The sequence below is a fragment of the Epinephelus lanceolatus genome, chromosome 10 (genome assembly GCF_041903045.1).
Source record: "Epinephelus lanceolatus isolate andai-2023 chromosome 10, ASM4190304v1, whole genome shotgun sequence".
Taxonomy (NCBI): Eukaryota; Metazoa; Chordata; class Actinopteri; order Perciformes; family Serranidae; genus Epinephelus; species Epinephelus lanceolatus.
Window position 1 is genome coordinate 36,234,287 of NC_135743.1, and position 27,058 is coordinate 36,261,344.

The window sequence follows — 27,058 nt, forward strand, 5'->3', positions numbered from 1 at the left end:
TCGTCTCAGCTTTAACTGCAGGACAAACCACTGCTGGTTCACCTTGTCTGTTTTCCTGTCCCACTCTCTCTGCATGTGTCTGTATTTTTGCTGTGTGTCAGTACTGGGCAAGGTGCCAGCAGACCTCCTGCTCCTACTTACTGCTTCTACTTCAGCCCTTCCTGACTTAGGAGAGACAGTTATTGTTTCTGCATCAGCACTTAATGGCTCAGCTGGCTGCTTTTGGTCTACCCAACTTGTCTACCTCTTTTTCTGTCAGCCCCCTAGCTGCTGTGGGCCCATTGCCAGACTTGGAGCTTTTAGTACTTTAGGTTCTCTTTACTTTACTATCCGTCTTTGCCTGACTGCTTGCCCATTAGGGTTTGGCGATAGTGTACATCCTCTTGTCAGCTGATCGTCATCACATATAAAACTGATTCCTAATACATAAATACAAGCCTGGGAATGGTTTTCTGGAAAGTAGGCGAACTCTCACTTATGCATGGCTATAATGTGACTGCATGGGATAAAGGTGTAATAACTTGAATCAAAACACAGCTTTAATAGCTTCCTTCTCTTTCCATATCTGCTTTTCCTGGCCTGGTAGTATGCATCAACCTGTTCTAGATATTGTTAGTGCTCAGGCCTCACCTCTAGTAATAGAAATAGTTTCAGGTTCTGTATCAGATTTTAATGGCACCTCTGGATGCTTTTTAAAGTTCAAGAACATACACTAAAAACTTTTCACACAGAGAGGAGGACTTCTGCCTTCCCCTTCTTCATTTTATAACATTTCAGTGATCCCATGTGAATGTCTTGGCTTATTCACTACAAAAATGTTTCTATAGTATTAGAAATGAAAATTGCTTAGTATTTCTGAGATATTAACAGAAGTGTTTTGTGAATGTAGGCTAATAAAAACACAGTGCTTCTCGTTTTAAAATGTGGCTTCGCCTGGTCTAGCATTATGGACATACAACTTTCCCATACCATTCCTCAAAGCAGTGAGAGCAGGACATGTTGGAATGTGTAAAACATGGCAAGTCTGCAGATGTCCTGCACACACACATGCACACACAGACATACTGAGACATACGTATGCACGCCAACTATTGAGTTATGCAGAAAGCAAAAAAGCAGCCTTTACATCCCATACTGCACCAGCCGTGTGTGCGTTCTCTTTTTTTTTAATCTGTTCCTTCTTTCTTTTTCTTTCTATCCCATAGTATATCTTTAGTGACTTTATATCCCTGCTTTTCTTCGTATTTTCCACACTCTGTGTTCAGGATGGCAAATCCAGCTGCCCACGGTTGCCCTCACAGTGTTTGATGGAGTGCCGTAGCCTCTGGCCTCTAGCTGTGTGTTTATGTACTTTTTGCACCTGCCCTTGCTTGAAGAGTAACAGCACCACACACATTCACCCACTCATTCGCTCAGTCACACACAGAAACACACACACACGGCTGTAATACACACTAATGCATCTCACATACATAAACCAAACTGAATACCACTGTTAAGTCGACAAACTACCAACCCTTGTGTTTTTCCTCTTCCTGTGTACCCCACTTTTTTATAGTCTAACAGCTGGACAAAACATTGTCCAGAGCCCCCCCACGCAACAACCACCACCCCAGCAGGTGCACCGTGCTCTTTAGGACATCTACGTGGGCAACATGGGATAGTGATACCCCTAGTTCCATTTATCAAAGAGTCAATAGAGCAGAAGGAATGGCCCCTGTTGTGTTCCAGATCGGTCTGCACTTTTAACATCTCCATCTTTTCCAGAAGAATGAAGGACTCAAGGGAACAGTCAGTCTGTGTGGAGGCCTACTCATCACTGTTGCAATCATTTTTCCTATAGTACTGTTTTGAAAAAGGCCAAATGGTCACTGGATCTGGATATCCATTCTCTACGATGTTCTGTTCTTTCAGGGTAAATGGGTCATGTGTTTTAAGGTTCACTGAGACACACTCAATAATATAGCTAAACGTCTGGTGCAATACTTTTATGGCAAATGTATGTAAGCTATATTGTTTCCAGGAAGGGCAGCCTAGCTTTATGTAGTGCCTATGTCATTCTCTATCTTTCCCTCTGGTACTGGATCACATCAAGTAACCCAAGGGGGTCTGTGTGTGCACATATGTGTGTGTTTTGTGCATATATGTGTGTGTGTGAGCTTGCACATACATGCTTCTCTAAAAATGGTCAATATGGTAACTCAACTCTGTTTCCTGGTTTCTACTGGAAAATCATATTATAAGTTGGTTAAAAGGTAAGATGAAGACAGAACTAAAAAAGAGAAATGGATTAAAAAAAGAATCAAAAACATTGCTTTAACTATTCTCCGAAGCAGGGTGCTTCACCGTGGGCTTGTTTTTGAGTAGACTGAGGACATCAAGTGGTAATGTGCCTGTTCTTTTTACCTGTATGTTCTCAAATCCTACGAATTCATGCAAAAGTGGGAATGAGAAAAAAAAAAGATCCTTGTGGTCATACCCTGCCTTCATATGGTGTCCGAATAATCAGAAAACAACTCGAAAAGTTAGCGAAATTATTGGTATATGACTTGCCGGGTTGATGTTACATGTAGAAACATGGTGGACCAAAGAAAGTATTTGGTCGATTGCTATAAGATTCTTTTTTTTTAAACTCACATATTGCTTGTCAGTGTTTTTGCTCACATTTAATTTTTATTAGGTTGTAACAGTTAGTTGCCATCAATGTAGAGTGACCTAGATTGATAACCTAGAAAAGATATTTTTCAGCATTAGTCAGGTAAAGCAATAATGTGGTAGTTTTTCAACATGTTGTTTCAGTGCTCTGAGCAATTAAATACAACACATCTTCATTGCATCCATGTTATTTCCACATTACAACCTAAAGTTCTTTAACAAACCAAAGTCGGAAGAATGACTTATCAACTGGGAAAATTGGACCATCTGAGGAGCATTTGAATGCAGCATTAATGCTTTGATAGATGGACAGAACCTGCAATTAATTCTGATAATAGTTTCTTTTATTTACAGTAAGTATACAATGTGAATACATACATAAATAAGACAATAATACATTGATTTTTATGTATGCAACAGACAGTATAGCTCTATTATTACAATCTGCTTCTGGGATGAAATAATTCACATACACCACAGCCACACTTCATATAGAACATCTGTCCTGTAGACAGAGGAAGCTGATAAAGAAGCAGGTAACTAAAGCCACAGAGGGACACACGGCTCTGCTCTGTTTGACCTGCAGATATATTAAGTGGCAGGCAGGGAGACAGAGGGAGGGTTATTAACATCCCCATCTTCCATCTGGGCTGATAGAGGGCCTCTCAGACAGCAGGTGAAGAGGTTGCTGGGTAATTTGTCTGAGAGAGGGAGAGGAGGGAAGTCAGTGGTTAGGGATTTTCGCAATTGCCAGTAATTCTCTTGGTTAAATGTGCTGTGTGCATGTGTGTCTGCTTGAATCCTGTCTGTATCCACACTGCCTGCTGTTTTACATTAAAACTACCTTTGCAGTATGAGTTGATTGGGATTAACAGCTAAAACAGAAATACCATGTGTTAATTTAGGTGTAAAACAACCTACTCAAGCGATTTTTATTTATGCAGATCCCGCTTTTGGATTACCCAAAAAAATGTGAACAACCGTGATAAGACGAAACAGATAGCAAAAGAAGATAGGTGGGGTGTTTATTCAACCTGTCGAAGAGTTAAACACTAAGAAATGTAAGACAGAAAGTCTGAGAGTAAGTGGAAGTGGATGAAAGAAAGCTTTTAGATGTTCAGACCAGCTTTTTTTCTGGTAGCTTCTGGAACTGTTGCCAAATAATGACCTGCTTTCATAGCCTCTCTGGTAGCACCACTCATCTGTGCCTTATTAATACAAAACCTTCTCACTCACCGGTAGGCAATAAATCCCTGGGATCCAATCCATCTGCTTCATATGTTCTTGATCAGTTTTGATGTATTTGTGTTTATATTTAACTATTGAGTTTCTCGTCGCTGTTCGTTCAGCCTCTTTGACCTGTTGATCTTCGAGTCACTGGGACAGCTTTTGACAGAAAAAGACCCACTGAGTTGTAAACTCAGTCAGAAAGTGCTGTGGACACTTGTAGGAAATGAAGTGCTATCACTGTAAGAGGGGATTATTCTGAGAAGTAAAGCCTTATTGGAACAGGTGATGTAAGAATTTAATGTGACTCCCTCGGACAGTTCCAGCTCACTGGAAGAATGTAGCATGTGATGGATGGATCCTCCTCTTCTCTCTCAACAGGCGGTTTGGCGCAAAACTCCCTAAACACTACAGTATCTTTTAGCCATCCAGCTATTTTTCCCTCCTCCTCTTGTTATGTGTTTGAAATAGCCTCTCACCATAGAAATAACATTGACATATCATAATGGCGAGTGTGTAATCCCCCCCACTCCTTCCCACAGTGTAAACAGTTTCATTTTGGAAAGATGGCAGACAGAAGGTTCTTCCACACTATGCTGCCATTAAGAGAAATAATCATAGAGTGAAGAGCACTTGAGGCTCCTGTGATGTAATGCTGGTGTTAGGTGAGTTGGAGCTGACACTAAGCTGGATACCAGCGTGACTGTATTGGATATTGTTTTGGAAAGATATATCCTTTATATTAGCCTATTACTCATACTCCTAATAGTCCCTGTTATTTAACTTAAAATGTTCAAGTCATTCAACTCAGTAGATTTACTGGGCAATTGTAAAACATTTAGGACAAGCACTTGCAATTTAAGGGTTTTTATCTCTTTTAATATCCTTCCTGGGCACTTTTTAAAAACAATATGGCTGTGATGTTGGGACTGTGCTGTAGTGTACTAAAATCCCATCAGGTTTCTCAAAAATGTACCCCTTATAAATTTTCAGACCTTTTCAGCTTGTACTCACAGATAAATACACATGTAAAAATAAAACATTAAATAATAGTAAAAAAAAAAATGCCGCAGACTGGCACAGGTTTTAGAAAAACTACTGCTGGTGCCGGATTTTCTAAATTCAGCATGTATCTGATCCACCAACAGACATTAATTTATCCTGAAATCCAAACTTTTTCCTCATATTCCCATGGTCTCCTCCCACTAAAATAGTACAGCTAACCCATGGAAGCTGGTAGGGCCTTGGGGCAACAAAATCCAAAATTGTATGTAAATACAATTCATCTTTCTAGATTATATTGATGCAGATTTGAAAAGAATACTGTCGACATGTGACACCTTTTATCTTGTGTTTCTAGAGTTATATGTTTTTGCAGACATGTAAGGAATTGTTAAGATGCAATATTTCGTAAAGGGAGTTTGGCGTGTTATTTGCCACCAGGAGCAGGATGGGAAATAATCTTAAAAGGAATCTAGTTGTAGTCTTGCAAATAGCGACCCCTGCAAGAAAACTGGTCTTTGCAAAATCTTACAGTCTGTGAGTTTGTGTCAGATTTGAGTCTTTTCAGAGTCTTTCAGTCTTCTTGTGTTTAGTAGGCATAGATGTCAGGTGCTGATAAAGGGGTATCATACATTATAGTGTATAGTAAACTATACTAGATTGTAGCTTTGGGGGACGTTAACTTAGGTTTTAACAAACATTTATAGCTTACTTTAATATAAATGTGTTACTGTTTGACATATTTATCATTGTATGGAGACACACCAACAGGTTAACCTTGGAAACAGAAGGCACTGCCAGTATCCCTGCCAGTTCCCAGTTAGGCGCAACACACTCTGCCTGGTGTTGGAGATATCTGTGTATTAGAGCACCTGGTTTCTCAGAACTTTGGGGGAGACAAAGAGGGAAAGAAAGGGGTCAAGACCAATTAAAGGCCAATCAAGTATTTAACGAAGCCACGGCAGCGGTGTTTAAACCTGCCGGACTGCACTTCATTTTCACTTTGTTTTCTTTTTTATTAGGTGTGAAGTCTCCGGGCCCGTCACCGACTCTCGAGGGCTCGGTCCAAAACGTGGAGCTGAAGTTCTGCAGCCGTGCGACGGTGAAATGTGCCTCAGGAACCGTGGGAGCTGTAAAAGTGTGCGCCAGGACCCCAGGTGTGTGCAGCTGCGCCCTGTTAAAACTTTACTGCCTGTGTAGGAGGGAGAGAATGAGACCGACTAGACTCTTCTTTTACTTTCTTTAACTTATATTTTAACACACTTGACTGTGTCTCTCTCCCTCTTTTTCTCCCGCTCAATCTTTATCTTGACTTCCTTCCAGCTGTGTGATTCAATTGCTGTTTTTCTCTTGGGGCGCTGTCATTGGGCTCTGGCCATGTCTTTGATGGCAAGGATGTTATTGGAGCTAGTGTCATAGCACAGAGTTCATAAGGTCAAACTGCACACATGATGTCAGGCAGATTATAAGATCTATTGCAGCTGTCAATATAGACATGAAAAAAGGAATGCATGTGCAATTAATTTTCTTATTTCAAAATTAACATCTATAAGGGATACATAAAATAATGAACACATAAGAAGTAACTTTTTTGTCAACACCCAGTTTACTAAACATGTCCATCATATTACTGTTAGTCAGTTTTTCCTTGTGACAGCTGTTCCTTATGTCAATTAATTTTGTCTGTCATGTTTTATGTTATCCAGGACTGTCTCTGCAACACTCCAATATTATTTCTAGTGTTTCCCCCTTAGATATCACCTGCAGTTTTGACATGATATGGTGTTTTTTGGTTGTCTCTTTTACCCAAACTGCTGATTGACGCACTGTTTTAACTGCTCACAAACTTTATTATTAAAAAGTGTCTTCAATATTTTGTGCATTATTTTGTTACCTCCTGTTAGTCTAAAACACAACTGTACCTGTACATAACAGGTACAGAAAATGGCTGTTGCAGACTACGTAAATCAGTAATCTGTATTTAGTTTCACCACCTAATGTTCTACATTTCAGCTTGAAAACCTCTTTAACTCAAGTCACAAATTTTATCTGTGAATATGAATGAGTTTAAATGTTTTTGGTCACTGGAGAATTGGTAGTATATGAAACAACCTTTAACTTTGTTTCCAAGGTTCAGGAGAGGGGGTTAAGGAGAAGCTGGTTCCTCTGATTCAGGGCCCATCTGACACCAAAGAACTCCATATGAGCCGCTGGCTCAATGAGATTCGCAAGCCCGAATCTCTGCTGGCTCCTGATCTGCTGGCGTTTTCCGTTCAGGTCCCTCAGCGGGAAGATGATTGCAGGAACTCAGGTAGAAGCTTTTGAAATGTTGCAAGTCTTACAGTATCCTGTCCTGTCCTCTCCTCTCCTCTCCTCTCCTCTCCTCTCCATTTATCACTGTACATTACTCTGTGGTAAAATTTCGTACTCAGCCTGTATATTTTTGAAATCACCATCCTGCATTGATATATCAGTTCTCATTTTCCGGTCATGGTTGTGGTGTTTGGATTTGTGACAGGCACTGGTAGTCCATATTCCATCTCAATTATTGGTGATCTAATGCAAGAGTCTCAGTTTGTTTAGGTCGTCATATTTTCCTTCCTCCCATAATGTCACGCAATGCCCCCTTTCAGTTATTTGTTTAGTAAAGCCGATAAGTGTTTTCCACTCCAGTATCCTTGAGGCAGGGTTGGCAACTCGGGGTCTCTTTACAGGCAGCATGAGTTCTCTAAACAGCAGTTAGTCTCTGTCAGCGCTGGGCTGAGCTGACTAACAACAGCTAACCACTCAAGGATTGCTGTTGAAGGCTGCACTGATGTCAGGTTGCAGTTTTTGATTGCATCCTTAGACCACTGATTATATTTCTGGTGTCAGTGTGAGAGTGTGTGGGTGTATACATGTGTGTTTAGAGGGAGGGCGTGGGATTATTCAGTAGCTCCAAAAGAATGCATTTCAGATTCCCAAGCTTTAAGTGCTGTAGCTCTTGATTTAGTAAGTTGGATATTTAATGACTGCAGCCCAGTGCATCTCATGTGTCTACAGCAGCAGCCAGGTATGTCCTTGTCTATACAGTATGGTCTCCAGTGTTCTTTCAAGCAACATTTGCTTCTGTAATGCCCCTTCCTTCTGTGAATGAGGTCATGAACATTAGTATATCATCACTAACCTTTCCTCCTCACCTGCAACTGCAACTACTTCTCCTATTGGGCCGCTCTACTGGGCTCCCAGGGAAGATTGATACCTTTGGAAGTACATGTGCTTGACAGTCTCTCTTATGGCATGGCCTTCAATTGCTCCCAAGTCTCTAAAAGCCCACAAAAGGTGAGTCTCTCAAAGAACACTCTGGGCTGTTATCCCACAACCACCCTCCCACCCAACAGCAGATACAGGAGAAGCCAGGGGTGACAATGTAAGACAATACACCTCCAGTATTTGTTTTCTGATTTGTCTTCAGAGTCACAACTGTACATCACTTTTAATACAAGGGCTGCAGAGATTCATCGTGTGGCCTTGACTTACGTAAAACCCCAAACCTGAATCATATCAGGCCCCTGGGCCTTAAACATGTCAGCGCTGAAATGCCGATAGAGCTGGCCTCAGGTGGTTTCAGACTGTAAGGAAAAGATACAGCTGTAGCTTAGAGTGAAGTGAAGTAAGAAGATAAGTACGGTTTAGAGACAGTGGATTTGGGAGGTCACCCCTAACCAGGAATTCTGTTCCATCGCTGTTTGAATGTCACCCAGTCAATCACTGTCCCATTGCTAGTGAACAGAGTGCCAAGACACTGCTATAAATTGAATATGTAAGGCAGGGGAAAAGCTTACATTTCATAGGCAACTCACAGTTTGATAAATGTGAGGACAGTCACTGAATAAATTTCCCGCAAGTTGCAATGACATAATAGCAGATTTTAAAAGCAACGTTGTATTTCTGACAAGGGGTTGTTCCACCCTTTACAGCCTCACAGACAAAGATAGATATTTTTAGGAACTCTGGTAAATTCTATTTAGTGCACAGCCTTAGACTATTACTTTGATTTAGGGAGCATATTATTTCAGCAAAGCAATGGCTCATAAAGACAGTACATATTTTTGAATATTAAAACCTGATCTGAACACAAACCAGAAGACCAAAAGGAAGCAAAAAGAGGGGGAGAGAGAAAGAAGATGAAGGTGAAAGGAAGGTGGGGGGCTGACTCCCAGAAGCACTGGATATATCTCCAGCAGATGTGGAGCAGTGGAGGCCTGCACTCCTTCTCATCACTGCCTCAATACTCTCCTCTTTTTTTCCACTCTTCTGTGTTTAATGTTCTTTGTGCCTTGCCTTCTTTCTTTCTCACTCTGTAGGTATCTCTCTTTTGTCTCTTAACCTTTTTGGTTTCTTTTAATCTCACATGGAGAATACCCATGCTTTCTGTCTCTGCCTCTTTCTGCTCTTCATGCATAACATGTCTGTTCCTTTGTTAGAAGTCTGACAAGACATTCAAAGGAGGTACATTGGTAGGTAAGGTTCCAAATAACAAACTGTTAAAGAACAATTTCAACATTAACATTCTTGTTTTTTCATTTTATTGTTTCAACACGAAGCGTTGCAGAAAAGCTGACACACACACAGACACACAGTATTTCTGCCAGAAATCTTTCTTTTATCTGCAGTATACCTGTCAATCCAGTCAAAGCCAGAGACAGCAGCATTGCTTGACAGTAACAATTTCACCAGACTGGAACATTTCTCTCTCTCTCTCTCTCTCTCTCTCTCTCTCTGTGTGTATGTGTGTGTGTGTGTGTGTGTGTAGTGTCAAACATGCTGTTGAAGGAAAAGCTGGCAAAGTTAGTGTGTGTGTGTGTGCACGTACAGGCATGTTTTTTGGGGTGTCTACTTATAGGTCTGTGTTTTGTATGGTGGTCAGGCTGACATCAAAGCTTTTGGTCAGTCCACATGTCCCATGTCCCCGCTGTCATCCAGAGGATGACTGGGAGCCTGTTAGAGCAGTGTTAATGGAATGATGGATGCAGCGCCTCATTCAGCCAGGGATGAAAGGTGGAGTAGCACCACTCTAAATGGGCTGCACCCTTTGCTCCCATAGGACCAACTCAGAGGCTCAACGTTTTGTGATCATGACATTTCTGAATTGTTGGAGCACTTGGCCTTGGCATCAAACACATTTTATTCGTCCCATGTGGTTCTGTTGATTCCATTTAGCAAATTCTTAAAGCGTGATCATTATACATTGAGCGTAGGACTGGGGTAGGGGAGTAAGAGAAAAGCTAACTCCTTACACCATAGACATACTGAAAACATTAAGATATAATGAGCCACAATCAACTTTTATATTCTATTCTTCATTTGATTAGTCGCTTCTGGTTTTTGTAGGGATGCAACGCAAAGCACAGCAGTGCTGTGGAATCTGTCCACCCAATTCTCTAAGCATAATATTTATTTAAGGAAGGGGGAGCATGTTGGTAATCAACATTAAGCTACCAACATGTTGTCACTGAAGTGTTTGAATATATATACTCACATGCCACAGTGCTTTCACATACATACGCCTTATTTTCATGTTTGGGTGTATGTGATTGACTGCAGTTGATTATAAGTCGAGAGAAGCCTTGCCTTCAGTGTTTCCCCACTGGTCATGTATGTGTGATCTCTGTGTTGTCTCATGTCTTAGAGGATGTGACAGGCTCTGGAAATTGCCAGCACTTTCCTTATGGATCCTTTAATTCATTCCAGAAGCCATTTCCTCCATGTCTTACATTTTCCCATTTTTAGAGCTCAAGAAGGCTCAAATCTCTGAGGTCACCTCTGATACAATATATTTGGTCTAGTAGACAGCTAAATTCTGTACAAACAGCCAATCACACAAGACTTCACTCATAGAGCACTCTTTTCTTAACCTCTTTCTATGACACAGTTGTCTGAATGAAATATTTTTTTTAAAAAAAGCTTAAAACATGTTGGGAAATGTTATTTTTCACGGCACTGAAGTAATAATAGTTTATAAATAACTGAATGCATGGTCCAACATCTTAATGGCAGCTTTGACACATGTTTTAATTTTCTCTTTATCTCTCTCTCGCGCTTTCATACACAGTTAATTCACCCAAGAGATAAGTTACTTTCAAATATGGCCAGTGACATCTGTTTTCTGTCTAATTGTTTACCAGTGAAAACGAAATTCCAATTTACTTAGAAAATGAAGAGATTGGGTTGGGTGGCTTGGGATGGCGGTTGGAGGGAGTCCCTATACACTTGTAGAACTCCTGCAGATCTAGACAAATGTGTTTTCATTTAACAGAGTTGAGGTTGGAACATTCTAATAAATTAAACACAATTAAAGGCGTGGGTTTTAAGGCAGAAGAACTAAGCAGCTTTGCTTTGAAATGTCCCCTTTTATGGATCCAAAGGCGTATAGTAGTTTCATATCTTGCCGTTAACCCTTTGCATTACAACGTGACAGTCCCAGATGATTTCTCCTAATTGAGCGGTCGTTCCAGATAGACCTAGCAACGATAAGATTTTTGGCAGCTGCATAGCACCACCATAGCCAAGAATTCTCCCTGTTTTCTTTTCCCTTTTCTCTACTTTTACAGGAACCAAACATGATTCATGCATGTGCTCTGTCTGACACAATGAATAATGAGAAATCAATGCCATTATTAAATAACATGAAAAAAAAAAAACACAAGTGAGTGGAGCAAAAAACTTTAGAAAGTGAGGCAGCTGTATGAGGAGTCAGACTCATGGAGCTCAGGAGGTGAGGTAGTTGCTTTTAAGTCACAGCAGGCAGCAATCCAGGTTGGCAGGCTGGATCAGAAGGGCACAGGTTAGTCTTCCACATGGGCCAAGCTGAGAGCCAGAGACATGTCATCCTTCACTAGCACACACTGGGACTGATGCCTGTATTCCTTGACTGGTATTAAATCTATAAATTATTTGCGAATTTAATCAGAGTAGAGCAGTGCCTTAAGGATCACTAGGACCAGAAATCCTTGGCTATGTCATTCAGAATGACCTGCAGTGCTACACTGAGTGTAAATTATCACCACTACTCAAAAGACAGCTTGATCATTTTGATCCCCGGACAGTGGCTGGCTGACAAACTATCCTCCTTGGCTTGGTCTTGGGCCTGTCACTGCTGATGGATGGGGAAGACTAAGGGGGCCCTGGACGGGGCCTGTGTGAGGGAGTAGAGGGCCAGAGGGCGTGTGAGGAGCTGGGGTTTATGCTGAACCTCAGGGCGAGCGGCAGCCTGCAGGTGTTCCCCCCCACCCTCCACCACCCTGACTTGCACCAGAGGAGGAGGGACCAACGGGTCGGGTGGGCTTTATGATCATAGAGAAGACAAAAAAGTGAGAGAGAGTGAGGGATAGCATGTGTTTTCCCCAGGCACGCCAGCAGCTGCGAGACAATGATTTATGCTTTTCTCAGAACTCTGGGATCTCAAAATGTTACATTTAATCAAGCACACTGAGAGCAGAGCAAATGTTAAAGATGTTCCCTATAAAGCCCTCCAGTTTTGATCTCTTTACCATACCATGGGAGCTGTGGGAATAGGGGAACAAAGTGATCTTTAATCTTAATTTAAACATATTGGAGGGAATTATGAAAGCTACATGGAATTAATCCTTGGAGAATTCCCCGGGCGCGGTAATACTAAACATATTTAGTTCCCTAATAGATATTAAAGCTGTTTTCTCCTCAATAACTGTTCATATTAGTCAGATAGAGGGAAGAAAATGTTTCTTAGTTTTAGGGTTCATACAGAATTAAGGCCACTCTTAGATTATTTACATTGTAATGTCATTACTCTACAGCTTTTATAGGAAAATGTAATACAGTATGTTCCCATGAGTAATTAGTGTCAAAATACATTGTTTCTGTTTAGCTCTTCATCTATAGATCTGTCTATCTGTCCGTCTATTTATCTACCTAACATGGTATGTAAGCATCTTGACTTGTCTATATGGTGACACATATGTACAGTTCTGTATGTGTTTATCATACGAGACCTGTTCACAGCAGCCAGAAACAGGTGCGATCTTTCGGTATTCCAGGCCTGTAGACCCAAAGACTAATGAGAGCAGGTGGGAATAAAGCGGCACCTGTCTTTGATCTGACCATTTCACACAAACACACACACATGCATGCATGCACGTGCGCAAGCATGCATACACTTAGAAACACTTGCCACACATGCTCTCTTTGCGTCCTCTCTGAAACCATAGCCCTTGAATGTGTTGCACTGACACCGTAGATGGGGTGTGAATTTTGGGATCTCCCTTGGTAGCCTCCTCCATTACAGTCTTTCAAAGGCCTGCAGTACTTTCATATGTCCATCTATCATGCTCTTTTTCCCTCCTTTGCATGTGTTCACTCACTCCATTGAGTGTTAAATCAACAGTCTGGCTTTGTCTCAGGCAGCAGCTTGATGGCTTTAAGCTGCTGGCCTGAACTTTCTCTGGCTAATAGACCTACAGTAGACAAAATGGTACTAAAATTACATTTATTTCACACCCTTGTGAGAAAACACAAGATATAGTTTCTTTAGTTAGTTAGGTTAGAAAGTGATGTGACCAGCTTTGTAGTTGTTGGGAACTATGTGTGTGTATATATATATATATATATATATATATATATATATATATATATATATATATATATATATATTTATATATATATATATTCAGCCAATACTGAATTTTAGATTTAATTCAGGTGCATGAAACTAGACTATAGGAGGTTGTTCCATTTGTTTATTTGTTTAAGCACCTCATAACTTTGTCAACAATCTGTTTAATCTTCAAGGCAGCCGCTCTCATCATGTCTCGTCAGTCAGTGTGTGTGAAGCAGAGCAGGTAATGTGGAGATTAGACCCAAGGGAACCCACTCAGAGCTTGCTATTGAGGTCAATCATGACCCATTACTGGAGCTGTTCATCTGTGAAGTGTTGGGCTACTTAGGCCACTCTCACAGTGCTTAAAGCCTGGCTGGAGTGTAAGGCTGAGGGGCAGGGGCAGAGATTGGGTACAAGGGGATAAGGGCTGAGGCTAGAGATGGGGTTGGGTTGAAGTGTGACTGGGGCTAAAGCTGCTATTCAGGCTAGCCTCCACCCTTACATGATATCACAGCTCCCATGCAGCCATTTGGCATTGACCATTTACATTCTTCCTGAGAATGATTCAGTTTATCTCAGTTGCATACTTCCAACTGGACCAAGCTTAGGGTTTTTGCTTTGACTGGAGAATAAGTGATAGCAAATGACACTGAAATGACCCCTGTGGGGAAGTTTGTCATAGCAACAGTAAAGTAACAGAGTACACAAAGCAGACATTGGAATATAAATAGAAAATTGGAGAGTCAGGGAGTGTCATGTCAGCACATTCATTATTATTCATTAACACATTATGTAAACAATCAATGAAAATGTATTAATATACAGCATATTATCATTTGGTGGCAATAAAGCAGAGATGTTGGGGGTTGAAGCTGCAGAAACCCAGTACTAACTGAATCTTAGGGGAACGCAGTGGTCCAACTACAGGCTTTTCTGGTGTTAGCTGTCAGTGTAAGGCAACATGGTGGTGTGTAAGTGAGTCAGGTAGAGATGAAGATTTAGCCTTTTTAGTGTGAAGAGAGGTCATTCTGGGTCACCACTGTTTCACCTCTAAAAGCTGTCATCTGGGAAGGGAAGGTCAGAGGGAAGGAGAGAAGCTTTTTTCACTGTGTGAAAGTGGCAACAATATTAGCTCATCAATTTTATGAAGATGATCTCTGTAAAGAACTAATGGCTGTGCACTAATGCAGTACACTTTGAAATGCCATGCATGTGTTCAAAGTTTTCCCATCCAGTTTAAGGTTTCATTCAGGTTGTTAGCTAAAAGTTTTTCATCCATATTGAAATATCAAAACAGCTGAAACAAACATCTCATGGCACGTGAGCTGGACCCTTGCAACATTTTTTTTAAAAGCCTGGCTTTCCTTGTATCCAATTGTCAAAGCATTTTAATAAATCTTTCACATGTCAAAAATGTAGCTTAGATCAGTGACATTATATGTCTTTTGCTACAGCATACTCTAGCTGCACTTTGATGTTTGAGTAGCATCTCATTTAATGTTTTGAATGTTTATGTTCTACTCAAATTGAGACACTTAAGTAATTTCATTTCTATAGCTTTTCCTGCATTTCTTGTTTTCCTCATTGTGGGGTAGGGGGAGATGCTTGCCCTTGGTTACTCAGCAGCTGGAAAATAGTCATCTAGCTTGTCAGCTACTGGGCGTAATGTAATTCCCAGGGCACCCTGATTCATTTCCCACTAAGGTGCAATTCATTTTTAATGTTTGTCAGTGAGACATTGAGCGAAGAGCCTAATACAAGTCGCCCCCCCCCCCCCCCCCCCGTCCTATATTCTCCCATCATTTCAAATTCCCATGGGACTGCAGAGTTATTACAATGAGTAATTACAAGTTAAGCTCTTCAGAGAGAGTAAGAGCACACAGTTTCCCCAAACTCAAAGTGCTTTGCCAGCTGTATCCTTTAAGATTCTTCATTCATCATCAGTAAGTAAAGAAAAGAGAGAAGGTAATTAGTGTAGTTTTCACTAGTTTTAAAGCAGACACACAGTGAATGTTGTGTATGTGCTGTGAATGGGAGAGGGCATGCTGACTGTTTGCTAAAGTGGACAGTGGTAATCCCTGGTTCACTGTGTGGCATACAAGGCGTTTACATTTTATCCAGTTCTGGGCTGAGTAGCAGGGGTGGAGGAGGTCACTTTAGTTAACCTTATCTAATTGAATGTTGTCACTGGATCAAAGGTCGCCACATTCCACACCGTCAGATCAAACATCACACAGCACAATCAAAACAATTGGCTTCCCCGGATCACCTAATCAGGGGCTTGGGGTTTTATTCTCGCAAATTAGAGGGGATAATGTCCAGACTGACTGCAGAGGGCCAGAAGACTGTCTTAAGTTATGCACATTTGAATTAGTTTACTTAGTTTTAGTTGTACTGGTAGTAGTACTTTGTACTCTGCAATGTGACAAGTTAAAAGAATATACTTTACGCACTTTTATGCAGTATTTCTGACATGTTCCATAACAATTAATGAAATTAGTCATGCAGTTGTGTAGGTTTTTGATCGGCTTGAAGGCTTAGAGATAGTATATAAGAAACCTCTTTTTACTCTTTATGTCATTGATGAAGTTTTTATGTCATTGATGAAGTTTTTAATACTTTCTCTTTTGATGCTTCATACTGAACTGTACAGATGTGCTGATACGACAGGCTGTGGTTTCGCAGTTGCCCTGTGATAGAGAATTTCCCTCTCTAATGCCTTCCCATCTTTGCTGACAGAGACAAACAATAATCCATGGTGGCTCCCTGTTCGTCACACCACTTAGTTTATCATTGTCACTGTCTGTCTTTGAGCCATGCTTTCATCTCTCATTATCGCTGTTCCAGCTATGAGTGAGATCAACCACCACCTCCTCACATTATTAGAAGCTGGTTACTGATTCATACTCTGCCAGTCCTAAAGTCACATACAGGCTAACCAGAGTTCAGACAGATGCCGAATCGGCAGTATTGAAGCAAGCTGGCTGAAGTTCTGTGCCGGTAGCCAAACCAATATGTGTCTCGCCGCTTGAGTGCCCATCAGAAAACACGCGGTGGGCGTGGGAAGGGGATGAGAGCCCATTAGCTTCTTCACAGCTCAGCTGCTGTGGTGCGCCTCCTCCCTCGTACCATGCCCTTCCCTCATCTCTTCTCCCATTCCCCCTACACTCCTCCACTTCCACTCCCCTCCTGTTCTGCGCTCTACACACATTTTCCCAGGCTGCATGGTTGCCCGAATCAGTCTGTGTGCACACTGTGGGCAAAACTTTACCACAAGGAACTGCAGCAGTGCAAGCTCATCAAAAGAAAAAAAGGGGAAATATTAAAAGTTAGTGGGTTAAGTACAGTCCCACATAAAGCAGCAGTGGTGAGGATGAAAAGATGAAGAAGGGGTTGGGGGGAAAAGAAGAGTTGAAATGTGATGTAGGGGTAAGAAGGGGTTACAGCTCATATTCGTGGAAATTTCTTTTGATGCTGATGTGGGCATTATGACTGAAACATAGCATTAAGACGCAATTAATTAAGCTAATTAAGCTAATGGTGGTTATGGGGTTGTGGTGTAGGTTTGGGTGGGATGGTGGTGGCGGTGAAAGAGATTTCTCACAACTCTCACAGAATAAAAAAGCAAAGTAATTAACAGAATCAGCCAGTAGGAACCAGACTGGGGTGGGGGGGTTCAGTGAGGCTCAGTCAAGAATGGAATGTGACACAACCCACACTAATGTTGAATTCTCCCATATAACTGGCCTATTCTTACACACTCTCATTCACACACACAGAAGACTCTCAATAGTACCAATTACAAGGTCTTTGGCTCTTTTTCAAGGTTGGCTCGTGTTCAGAAACACTGTTGGAACCAGTAAAGAGTACAGTTTAGCATCATCTGTTTCTTAGAGGGAAAAAGAAGAGAAAGACAAAATAGATTTGCAAGGTTTTGTTTGCCACATACCCTAGCCTTGTTGTTTAAATTGTATCTCTATGTATTGTCCAAAACCACTGTGATTTGTCCCAGTGACAGACAGACTGAAGAATGGCTTCTCAGAGTCTTCACTCTATCATCACATATTTATCCCCGAAATATGGAAGCAGTTCTCCGTCTTTAGAGTTCTCTAATTCTTTTTGTTTTGTATGCCGAGCTCTCATTTGTCTTCAGAGTCCCCGTCAGACCACACAGGAACATCTTTGGCGTCATTTCCCATAAAAGAACTAAGAGTCACGCTGGGATGACTAAACATAAGCAGGTTTAACCAGCTCAATACAGTAGAATGATTGGCAGTGGAAATGAAACAGATTAAAAGCTGCACTCTGTGACACTCTGCATGTTCAAACTACAGCAAAGATGACAAGACCATGTGTTGGTGTTTGTGTTTCAACTTGTGGTTAAATATCATCCACTGACCAACTCACATGTAAAGAATATATTTGTCCAGTGATGAAGTTAGGACATGTCTATGTGCAGACTGTGCATCTTCAGTCGTTGTATTAATGCCCACATGAATAAAATGATGATAACTTGGGTTTATAGGTTGCTTGTCTTCTAACTGATCTTCTGTTTTTAAAAGCTAAACTCACACTTGTGCCATCAGCAGTTCAACTAAACAAGCTTGTACTTATAACAACGTTACTGGCCAGCTGTCACCCTCAGCTGTAGGATTAGACTGTGTGATTGATGTTTATGGAGTACAGTGTGGATGAGGTGAGACTTTCATAAAATGCTTGTTAATGCTTTATTTTAGTCTGCAGAGGAAAGGTCACATGCTTTCAGAATTTCATTTGAATTCATTACATACACATGCACACACACCTATGCGCACGCAGAGCCTGAGAATGATATAGCTGTAAATAATGCCAATACACTGTCGTAACCAAATGTGTCCTAAAAACTTTAGTCGAAATATATTTGTAGAATTTATGGGGAGACATAAAGTAGGAAATGTGTGTGTGTATTTTAAAATGTCCAAGTTTGAAATGAATGACATCATTTAGTATTTTCCCACATATTTTACTTAACTGCCCTTGCTTTGCATTTTTAAAAAAACTGCCCTCTTTCAATTTCTGCATTGCATTAACCCGTCCATTTCTTACACAACTGTTGGATTGTTCATAAGTAAGAAAAATATCTCAATTGGATTATAATGACCCTAAACCTTGACAAACTCAAATTCAGTACGCACAGGTACGTTTTTGACTTTCTCATCGTGACCTTTTAACATTCTACCTAGTATTGAATTTATTATGGTATCCTGATGTTTACTCTTGGCTGGGTGAAAGGTGCTATAAAGTACTCCACAGCCATTTTTTGCCAAGTGGTGTACTGTACATGCGTTTGCATTTCCCAATGTAAGTTAAAGCTTTGCATATTGCATTCTACATCTGTATATGCTTTTAGGCATACATACAGCTTAAGGACATTCATCACAGAAAGGCTGGCAGACATACAAATCAATGCAGTCAATCAACAAGTCACCTCTTTTGCTTTTTTCCTCGGTTGCCTTGGCTTTTTTTTTTTTAAAGCTTGTAGCCCTTGTCCACAGTATTAAGGTAGAAGCAGACCTGGAGTTTGTAAAGTGACTTCTGCTGCAAGAGAACACATTAAGAATAATATAGGAAATGATAAATAAAAAATCCATAATGCCTTTATTAACATTTTTTAGTAGATGTACAGGTGTGTGTTGCTAGGCAGGTATAATAACCCTCTAAACTATTCACACGAATAGATGTAACAGATGTCCTGATTTATAAACATTTCTTTCTGTAAAGCATGCAGACATTGATAGGGATTCATTATCAGCATTTATTTTCCAATCTTTTTTTCAATAATCTACCAAACTTTGGGAATTAAATTGTTTTATATTGTCTCTGTTCTAAGTAAATAGATAAGTGTATTGTTTTTCTCTTTGCCCTCTTGTCTGTCTGTTTCTCTCTCTGTCTCTCACACACACACACACACACACACACACACATGCACATGCTAATAACAGACATCTTAGCAACAGCGTAGCAAACCTATAAGTGGTGTTATTTGTCACTGATTTAGTGTGTCCCTCTGCACTCAGAGACGAGTATACAGACCAGGTCCAGATCCCTGTGCTGGCCTGCCTCTCTGCAACCCCCTTCCTCCTCGCCATCACTCTCTCTGCTCTTTACTTTGGTCATCACACCCCTTCTCCCTCGCTCTGTGACTCTCTCTTCTTCTACCCCTTTTACACCCTCTGTCCATATGCTTTTCCTCTCTCTCAAACCCTAAAGCTGATACCTGCCCCAGTCTGTTACCCTCCACACTCTCACCCCACTTAACCTTCATTCACTCTCCTGCCAGGTCGGGCAGGAATGTTAATGGAAGCTGTCGATGTGAACAGATTTGGAAGGTTCCATCCAGGGCAGGCCCTAGTGACAGAGGCTCTGCCCCAGAAAGAGTTATGGTGTCTTGGGTGAGGAGAGCATCCTGCTCCCTTGGCCCCCTCAGCCTCTCCTGGTAACCTGAGCTTGAGTGTTTCTGAAGGCTGTGCATGGCCTCAACTGGTCATCTTCAACTCAACTAAACTTTTATGGCCACTTGTCATTCTCTGACTCTAAACACTCTTTTTTTTTTTCTCTTTGCCTCTTTTTCTCTTTTCTCCCTCTCATCATATAGCTTAGAGATTTTACATAAAACCTAACTTGCTCATTTGTAGTTTTTCCTCCTCTGTTTACCTTTCTCTAACCTTGTGCCGTCACTCTAACCTGTGTTTCAAATTTATCAGGCACTCTGGCCTTATCAGCAGCATCAGCATTTGGGGGTTACTGACGCCCTTTGCTTCTCTGGGATTTCATTTATTTTCACAGGAAAAGAAATAATAGGGCCAAAACGGAGCTCTGCCCAAAACCAAAAGGTTGTCATTATGTCATGACTCATAAACACACTTTTTGACATCTAGATCTCTGTGAGATCAGAGACAGAGAGGGAGGGATGGAGACCAACCTGGCAACACACTCATTACTGAAATTAATAAGGAAAACATTTTACCATGAAATATGATCCGGTGTTTTGAAAGCTGTTGCTAATGTGTGTCTGTACCCACAGTGTGTATTAGCTTAATCAGCTTTCAGACTGCACAAGCTGTCTGGACTGGGATGGAGGTTTGACACCCAGCCTAGGGGCTACATCCTTGCTTCTGTGAGGAGTTTCACAGCCAAGGTGCAGACTTCGCTTCGGGCCCTCGGACCTTAGAGTCCCCTGTCAGCTCTGTGGTTGACAGCGCCACTGGGGCCCTTCTTCTCTGGTATGCCTGGGAAAGGCAGGCCTCTGACAAAGGCTTCTTATAGTATAAATGTGTATGCACTTGCAGTGGTTTCATGTATGTGTCCAAACGGCATACACATGTTTAGATATCATATTTGTCTGTGTGGTGGTATTTTAGACTGATGTGAAGTATGGGCTGAGCAGGAGCTCTTCTGGTATCAAGATGTTCCTGATAGGGTTTCTGGCATTTTCTGACCTGCTGGGGGAGAAAAAGGCGTAAAACCCCTAGAATCAGGAGGCACACTGGCCAGTGACCAGCAGGCAGCTAATATATCTGATTGAAGGTGAGATGAAAGCAGTGGGGTGCACTTAAAGCTCCCTGCTGTTGTCTGACTGTTTGTGCTTATGTGTATGCATGAAGAATGGGAAGTGTGTAGGTATTGTGTCCCCATGTGTTGAGCACAGCAGAAACTTCTATAGATGGTAAGAGTTTCTGCTGTGCTCCCGTTGGTCAGTAGCAGCCAGAGGCTCCTATCTGTATGAGTTGAAGGCTTTTGCTATACAGCGTAGTATGTCTTGCAAGAGAATGATGAAAGATTAAGCTTAGACACATACATACTATACACACTAGTACATACAAAAGAACGCATACGTTTTTAATCCCACTAACAAGCCTTCATGACTCACAAAATACACACCGCCGCAGGATGAAGCCTCAACTTCAGCCACAACTTCAGCCTCTGTCAACCCCTTGCGGCACGGAAGTAGTTAAGGGTCATTACAGTATCAAGCCTTTCCCAAAGGAGAGGAGGTTTTGAGGGTTGGTGTGTTTGTGTGTGAGTTTGTGCTTATTTGCCATTACGAACACAGAGGGTGATTGGGAAGCATTGCTGGTATTTTGCAGGGAATCTTAAACTACTAACTAAGCATCACACTGCAACACAGGTTGTCTGAATGTGGATGTGGTGTCTATGATCATGTAAAACTGATTTGATCATTGACTTGTGATTGATTTTTCATTAAATGAAAGATTTCATCTTCATTGACACTCCTTCATTTTAGGAAATATGTTCACCTGCCTGGAAATTTCCTGTGAATCCACAGAGTGTTGAGATGCTGACAGTACATTGTCACAATGAATTTAATTACAGTGATAATGGAGCAGTTTGTTCAAGCAAAGAAGAGGGGGTCGTGACAGATAGCGTGAGGGGAGGAAGCAGAGACTGCTGATTGACTGCTGAATGAGTCTGCTCTGTTTTAAAGTGTCACTGTGAGGCCTGGTTTTTGGACAGGCAGAAGATCTCTGTCCAGGTGCAGACACTAAATCCAGTCTGCTTCTCCACACAGGGAGATAGATGGCTTGTCTACATGTGTGGTGCTCTGCATGCAGTAGGCCAGAATACACAGGGGCCTGTTACCTCATACGGAGAATTGGATATGACTGTGTGCTTATTCGGTAAATAACATCTGTGAGCTATGGATAATAGATTTTAGGCAACATCGACACAAATTCTACATCAGTATTTATGATTTTGCTGGGCTTTTGTGCAGCACAAGTTTTTATGTAATCCACAGTGAGCTGAACATGTTGTCTTCTTCTTTTGTTTTTCACAACAACTGTTGACTAAATTTAAAACTGTATGAAGCTTGGTGTGACACAATTTGGTGTTAAGTCATGTTGTTTTTTATCTATTCATAAATTGTGCCAACAAATATTTCTGTCAGTGATACAGTTTAAAGATTTTGAAGCAAACACCACCTCTAGTGGATTTGTTGGAAATCCATTTGGTGGACTAACCGTGCGTTGACCCCTTCCCTGGTCACTATTTCACTGGAGCATGAGGAGGAAATATTACCCTCTTTCATTGTAAGTTATAGGCTTTTGCTCCTTTATCCTAGCTATATCAACACATTGATCTAATTCTCATTTTCTCTCTGATTAATTGCCATGTTTTGTGACTGCGCCATTGTCCTTTTGGTGCACTTTGCATATTTTTCACATGCCGTCGCTTTACCACTTGTTACAAATCATTAAAATTCAAAAGGAAAATTCTTTAGTCTCAGCATTAGCACATGTAGACATGTGCTAAGTTTTGTTGTGGTGAAAATCTTGGAGCAAAACAGTCTGCACAAAACCATTGTGCTTTGGCGCATGTGGGTTTGTGTGTATTTTCTGATGCAAGTGGGTGTCCCAGTTTGTGTGTCTTTTCGTTGCTGAGCTTGGCGGCTCTTGTTAAGTTCTCCAACGTTACAGGATCATTGAATCACTCTCACCCTTTCACCTCCATCTGTGTCTGACAGACAGACACACTGCTCGTATGAGACAGGGCCTGAACAGCCAAGGCAGCAAAGCGACGTGTGACAATCCTTAGAGGGTGGAAGGTCCCTATAGTGAACGAATAAGCCAGGCTAATCTGTAAGCCCTGTGATGGCCAACACTCTCCCACCACCTCTGCCACCTCCAATGTGTTGGCGACAGCATTTCAGCGCCGCTGCTTCTGGATCCCTCTTAGCCTCTGGGCCAGTCAGTCAGTCGCCCTGTCAGCTCAATCTGCCCAGTCCATCAGTTTTGTTTAAGGGGCTCTTTAATGCAGTTGATTAAGGTGCCAAAGGTCATACCGTCGTGCTTTTCCACAACGTGTAGGAGGGTGTAAGGTGGGATTGTGGGGGGGACGGGTAGTGCGGCAGTGTGATAAGAAGCAGACGGGGGGAGGCTCAGCAAAGCAACCTTATCACCAAGTCACATGGTGGATTTATGGCTTAATAGAACTGTAAAGTTGCATGAAGTGCTGCATCAACTCTTAGTAGTACTTGTAATGGTGTAGACCTAGAGTGACACTTTATTCCAAGATACATATTTTAATATTGAACCTAAGCTTTAACCTCAGCTTGTTAGAGCACTGTCAGCCCTCTATCAGGTTATGCTTACATACGTTATCGCCTTCATTTAGATATTAATAGGTGTTCTCATTTCATGATTTATCCAGTAGTTTTACATTTTAAAAACTCTTCTTTTTGCACTTAGTTTTTTTCAAACTAAACTTATTACTCAGTTATTAAGTTTGCTTCATAAATCATCGAATTTATTCTGTCATCATCATTTCTGTCATCTTCAAAATAAAAATGTGAAAAGTAAATTTTGCTAATTATTTCAATAATGCACTTTCTATTTTAAATTAGGTTAATCAAACAAGGACCAAATATATAACATTGCTGGAAGTCATAGCCATGTCTCTCAGTGACAAATTCCAAAATGAATCAGCAAAGATTTTTTTAAACTTTATTTTTTAAGACTTAATGATATATGAATATCAAAATGTAATGTAATATAAAAAGAAAACATGACACAACAGCTCTCAGCAATCAGACGTAAAGAAGAATAAATTAGAGGAGGCCATGATGCATCTCAAAATTTCAAGACAAATAGTTGGCATTGTTAAAGAAAAAAAACTTGAAGTAGTAATAAAAAGATAGGTAACCATATTCGCATATATAGAATGATATTTGTGATGACAGCTTGGTATAACACTGCCCAGTTCTGTAACCCTCTAACCTCGGATGGTCTGTCATTCCAGCCCCCTGCAGTGACAAGCTTACACTGCTGTTCACACCTCTCTTATCAGCCACCAGTCCTTCTCTGCTATCAGAAACCTTCACAGGAGCTTCCTCTGTCGCCACAGGCAAGCTAGGGAAGCAATAGAGCCTGGAGCCAGAGGTAGACCATGTACAAGAGAAGGGCAAATTGACTTATCTTAACGTTTAGAATCGCCAGTTACATTTAGATGGCCAATATGAATATGTTTTATTTTAGAATGAAGGGTTGCCATGATCTGCTCTGTCTGCCTAAATCCAGTGTAATCTAGTGTAATCCAGGGATCAGATCTGAGCAAACCTTGTTTAAAGGAAGATGCCTTATCATGACATCCAACAGATCCACTCAGCTGGTGCCCACACAGTAGGTGGTAGGGTGAAAGTGTGGGTGCAAAGCAGCCTCACAGAGAGCTACCGGGGTATCAGGGATAAAGAGGGGCTTTTTAGAGGCATTGTTGAACCCCCTGCCCTTATCCCAGGTGTGAACATGGGGTCAGCCATGAAAAGGAAGGGAAAGAACAGCAAAGAGCAGCAGGGTGCTGGAGACGGTTGTCAGACAGACAGACAGACAAGAGTTCCGATGGTCTCACTCCATTGGCTGGTTGACACTCTGGGTAGTGAACCACAGCTTTACACTGGCTTTACTCGAAACTGAAAGGTTTTCTTATGTATGTAAATAGATGACCAAATATTTAAAACTCCTGTCAGTATAATGCAGTCCAACAAAACACCACCACAATGTTCAGCCTCTGTATGTACAATTGTGTCAACATTGTAAGAAATCAAGTAGAAGTCTGAACAAGAAGTGAATATTTCTGATTTCAGTACTGTATGATAGCATTGCTTTGGGGCTGCTGTATTAATACCTCATCCTGACTCCCTTAAATAGATATACAGAATAAATAAGGAGATACCTATTATATGTTACATGATAAATCATTGCACATGAGGCAGTCTGCACACTAAGTGAGATACAATGGACACAGAAAATGTGACGAATGTGAAGCCACTGCAGCAAGCTGCCACTGAGTTAAAATGCTGCACTTTATGGACACTGAAAATTTGGTCTTGAAACAGAGGCTTAATAAACACCATTTGGAACTTGAAAAGAGTGCGGCATGATGGCTGTTTGTGGTCTCCACTTTAATGCATGTGAGTAATTACTGGCAGCTTTTGAAGTGAGAACACAAAAATGTTACAGAAAACCCAATTACTGAATGAGGATTGGGCGAAGACATACAGGGAAGAATTAGAGGGTTACAGGAGTGATTTCATTGGTTTGGCTTTTTTTTTTTTTTTAAGAAACTAAATTATGAATCATTTTAATGTTACAGTTGTTTTGCAGTTTGTGGTTATTTTTTATTCCAGAGACTTTTATGGATAAATACAGAAATTTTGTGTGTTTGCATGATTGTCCTAAGCTGAATTGTTTATTGCCCACGCTTTGTCAGGATGACACAGCATTGGGTGTGGTGTGTGTGTGTGCGCCTAGTTTGGTTGGAATTGGTTGCGGTTTGGTAGCAAGTACTACAGTAATGCTAGGCTTTATATGAGTGTGTGTCTCTGCTGTGCCACATATGTTGCACTGGTCACTGGGCTCTTCATCTTTGCGGTTTGCCCTTGCAGGCTGCCATTAAGACAGACAGACAGGCAGGCAGAGAAAAAAATAGTATGAGGCAGAGACAGGCAAAGCATTGGGGAGTTCAGTATGGGGTATTAAGGCAGACAAACAGGCCAAGGCTTACACATCTGGGCTGGCAGAATATCACACACATAGACATTGGAAATTGGACAGTGTTTGTGGCAGAGATGGTATGAACCAGGGCAGAATGTTTGAAAGAAAAGCATGCAGGCAGTAAACAGTGTAACAAGAATATCTTTGTTGTGGAATGTGAAATTAGATTTTAAGTTTCCCATTGACAATTTTTCCATTAGGGTCTCCCAGAAGTATTCTGATTCAGTGCTGCTATGTGTTGCTTTTTGTGTAGTAGCCAGACAGTTGAGGCTTACAGTGGTGTAAGCTATTACATAGATTAAGAGGTAAGAGGGCAACAAACCAGACAAACCTACACAATGTGTGTGATAGGCCACAGACGTGATAGTTGCGGTTGCTGAGCAGTGGGACTGTTCAGGAGGTCATACAAACTTGGTGGTACGGAGAGCGATATTACAGACCTCCGCTTCCGCAGTGCATTCATGACCCAGCAGCTTGCTCTAGCAGTAATATCTCTAGGCCTGTTTAAGGAATAGGTCACTCCAGAGACACCAGGGCGCCTCCCTCTGGGACCTGTGGTTTTACTGGGACAGCTCTCTGGGAGGCCAATAGTTCCTGTTTGTGTGTATGCACATCTGTGTTTCTTTGGATGGCCATTCAAAGGACAGCGCTGGCAGACAGGCTTTAATATTTTTAGTACACTATCTAAATGAAGATTTTATTGTTTTGGTTTGGTTTGCTTGGATGTTAGGCTATATTTAAAAACTGGAAAGGTCAGAGTGCTGTTATTTGTAAGGTCATTTGAAACTTGTGGACTCTTACCATTACTTACCATTTAAATGAATCCTAAACTTTTTAGCTTACAGGTGAGATCTAGCTGAGTGGTCTTTAAAGTGACTTTTCAAGCAGCTTGGTTTTGTTTGACACTCAGTGGCCTTAATTTTTACTGTTATTTCCTGCTCTCGCTACATTTGTATAAATGCCATAACCATCCTAAACTCTTTTCAGACATCCCTTGTTCTAGTCTCCA

General features: G+C 41.2%; 1 protein-coding gene across 2 annotated transcripts in view; it reads left to right on the forward strand.

Moving 5' to 3' along the window:
• The window catches only part of vps13b (vacuolar protein sorting 13 homolog B), a 354,297-nt gene that overhangs the window by 92,606 nt on the left and 234,633 nt on the right, over positions 1 to 27,058 (forward strand). For both annotated transcript variants that reach the window (XM_078171989.1, XM_078171988.1), the window contains exons 18-19: positions 5,907 to 6,041; positions 7,016 to 7,195. In XM_078171989.1, coding sequence (XP_078028115.1) covers positions 5,907 to 6,041; positions 7,016 to 7,195 — 315 coding nt within the window. The remainder of the gene's footprint in view (positions 1 to 5,906; positions 6,042 to 7,015; positions 7,196 to 27,058) is intronic.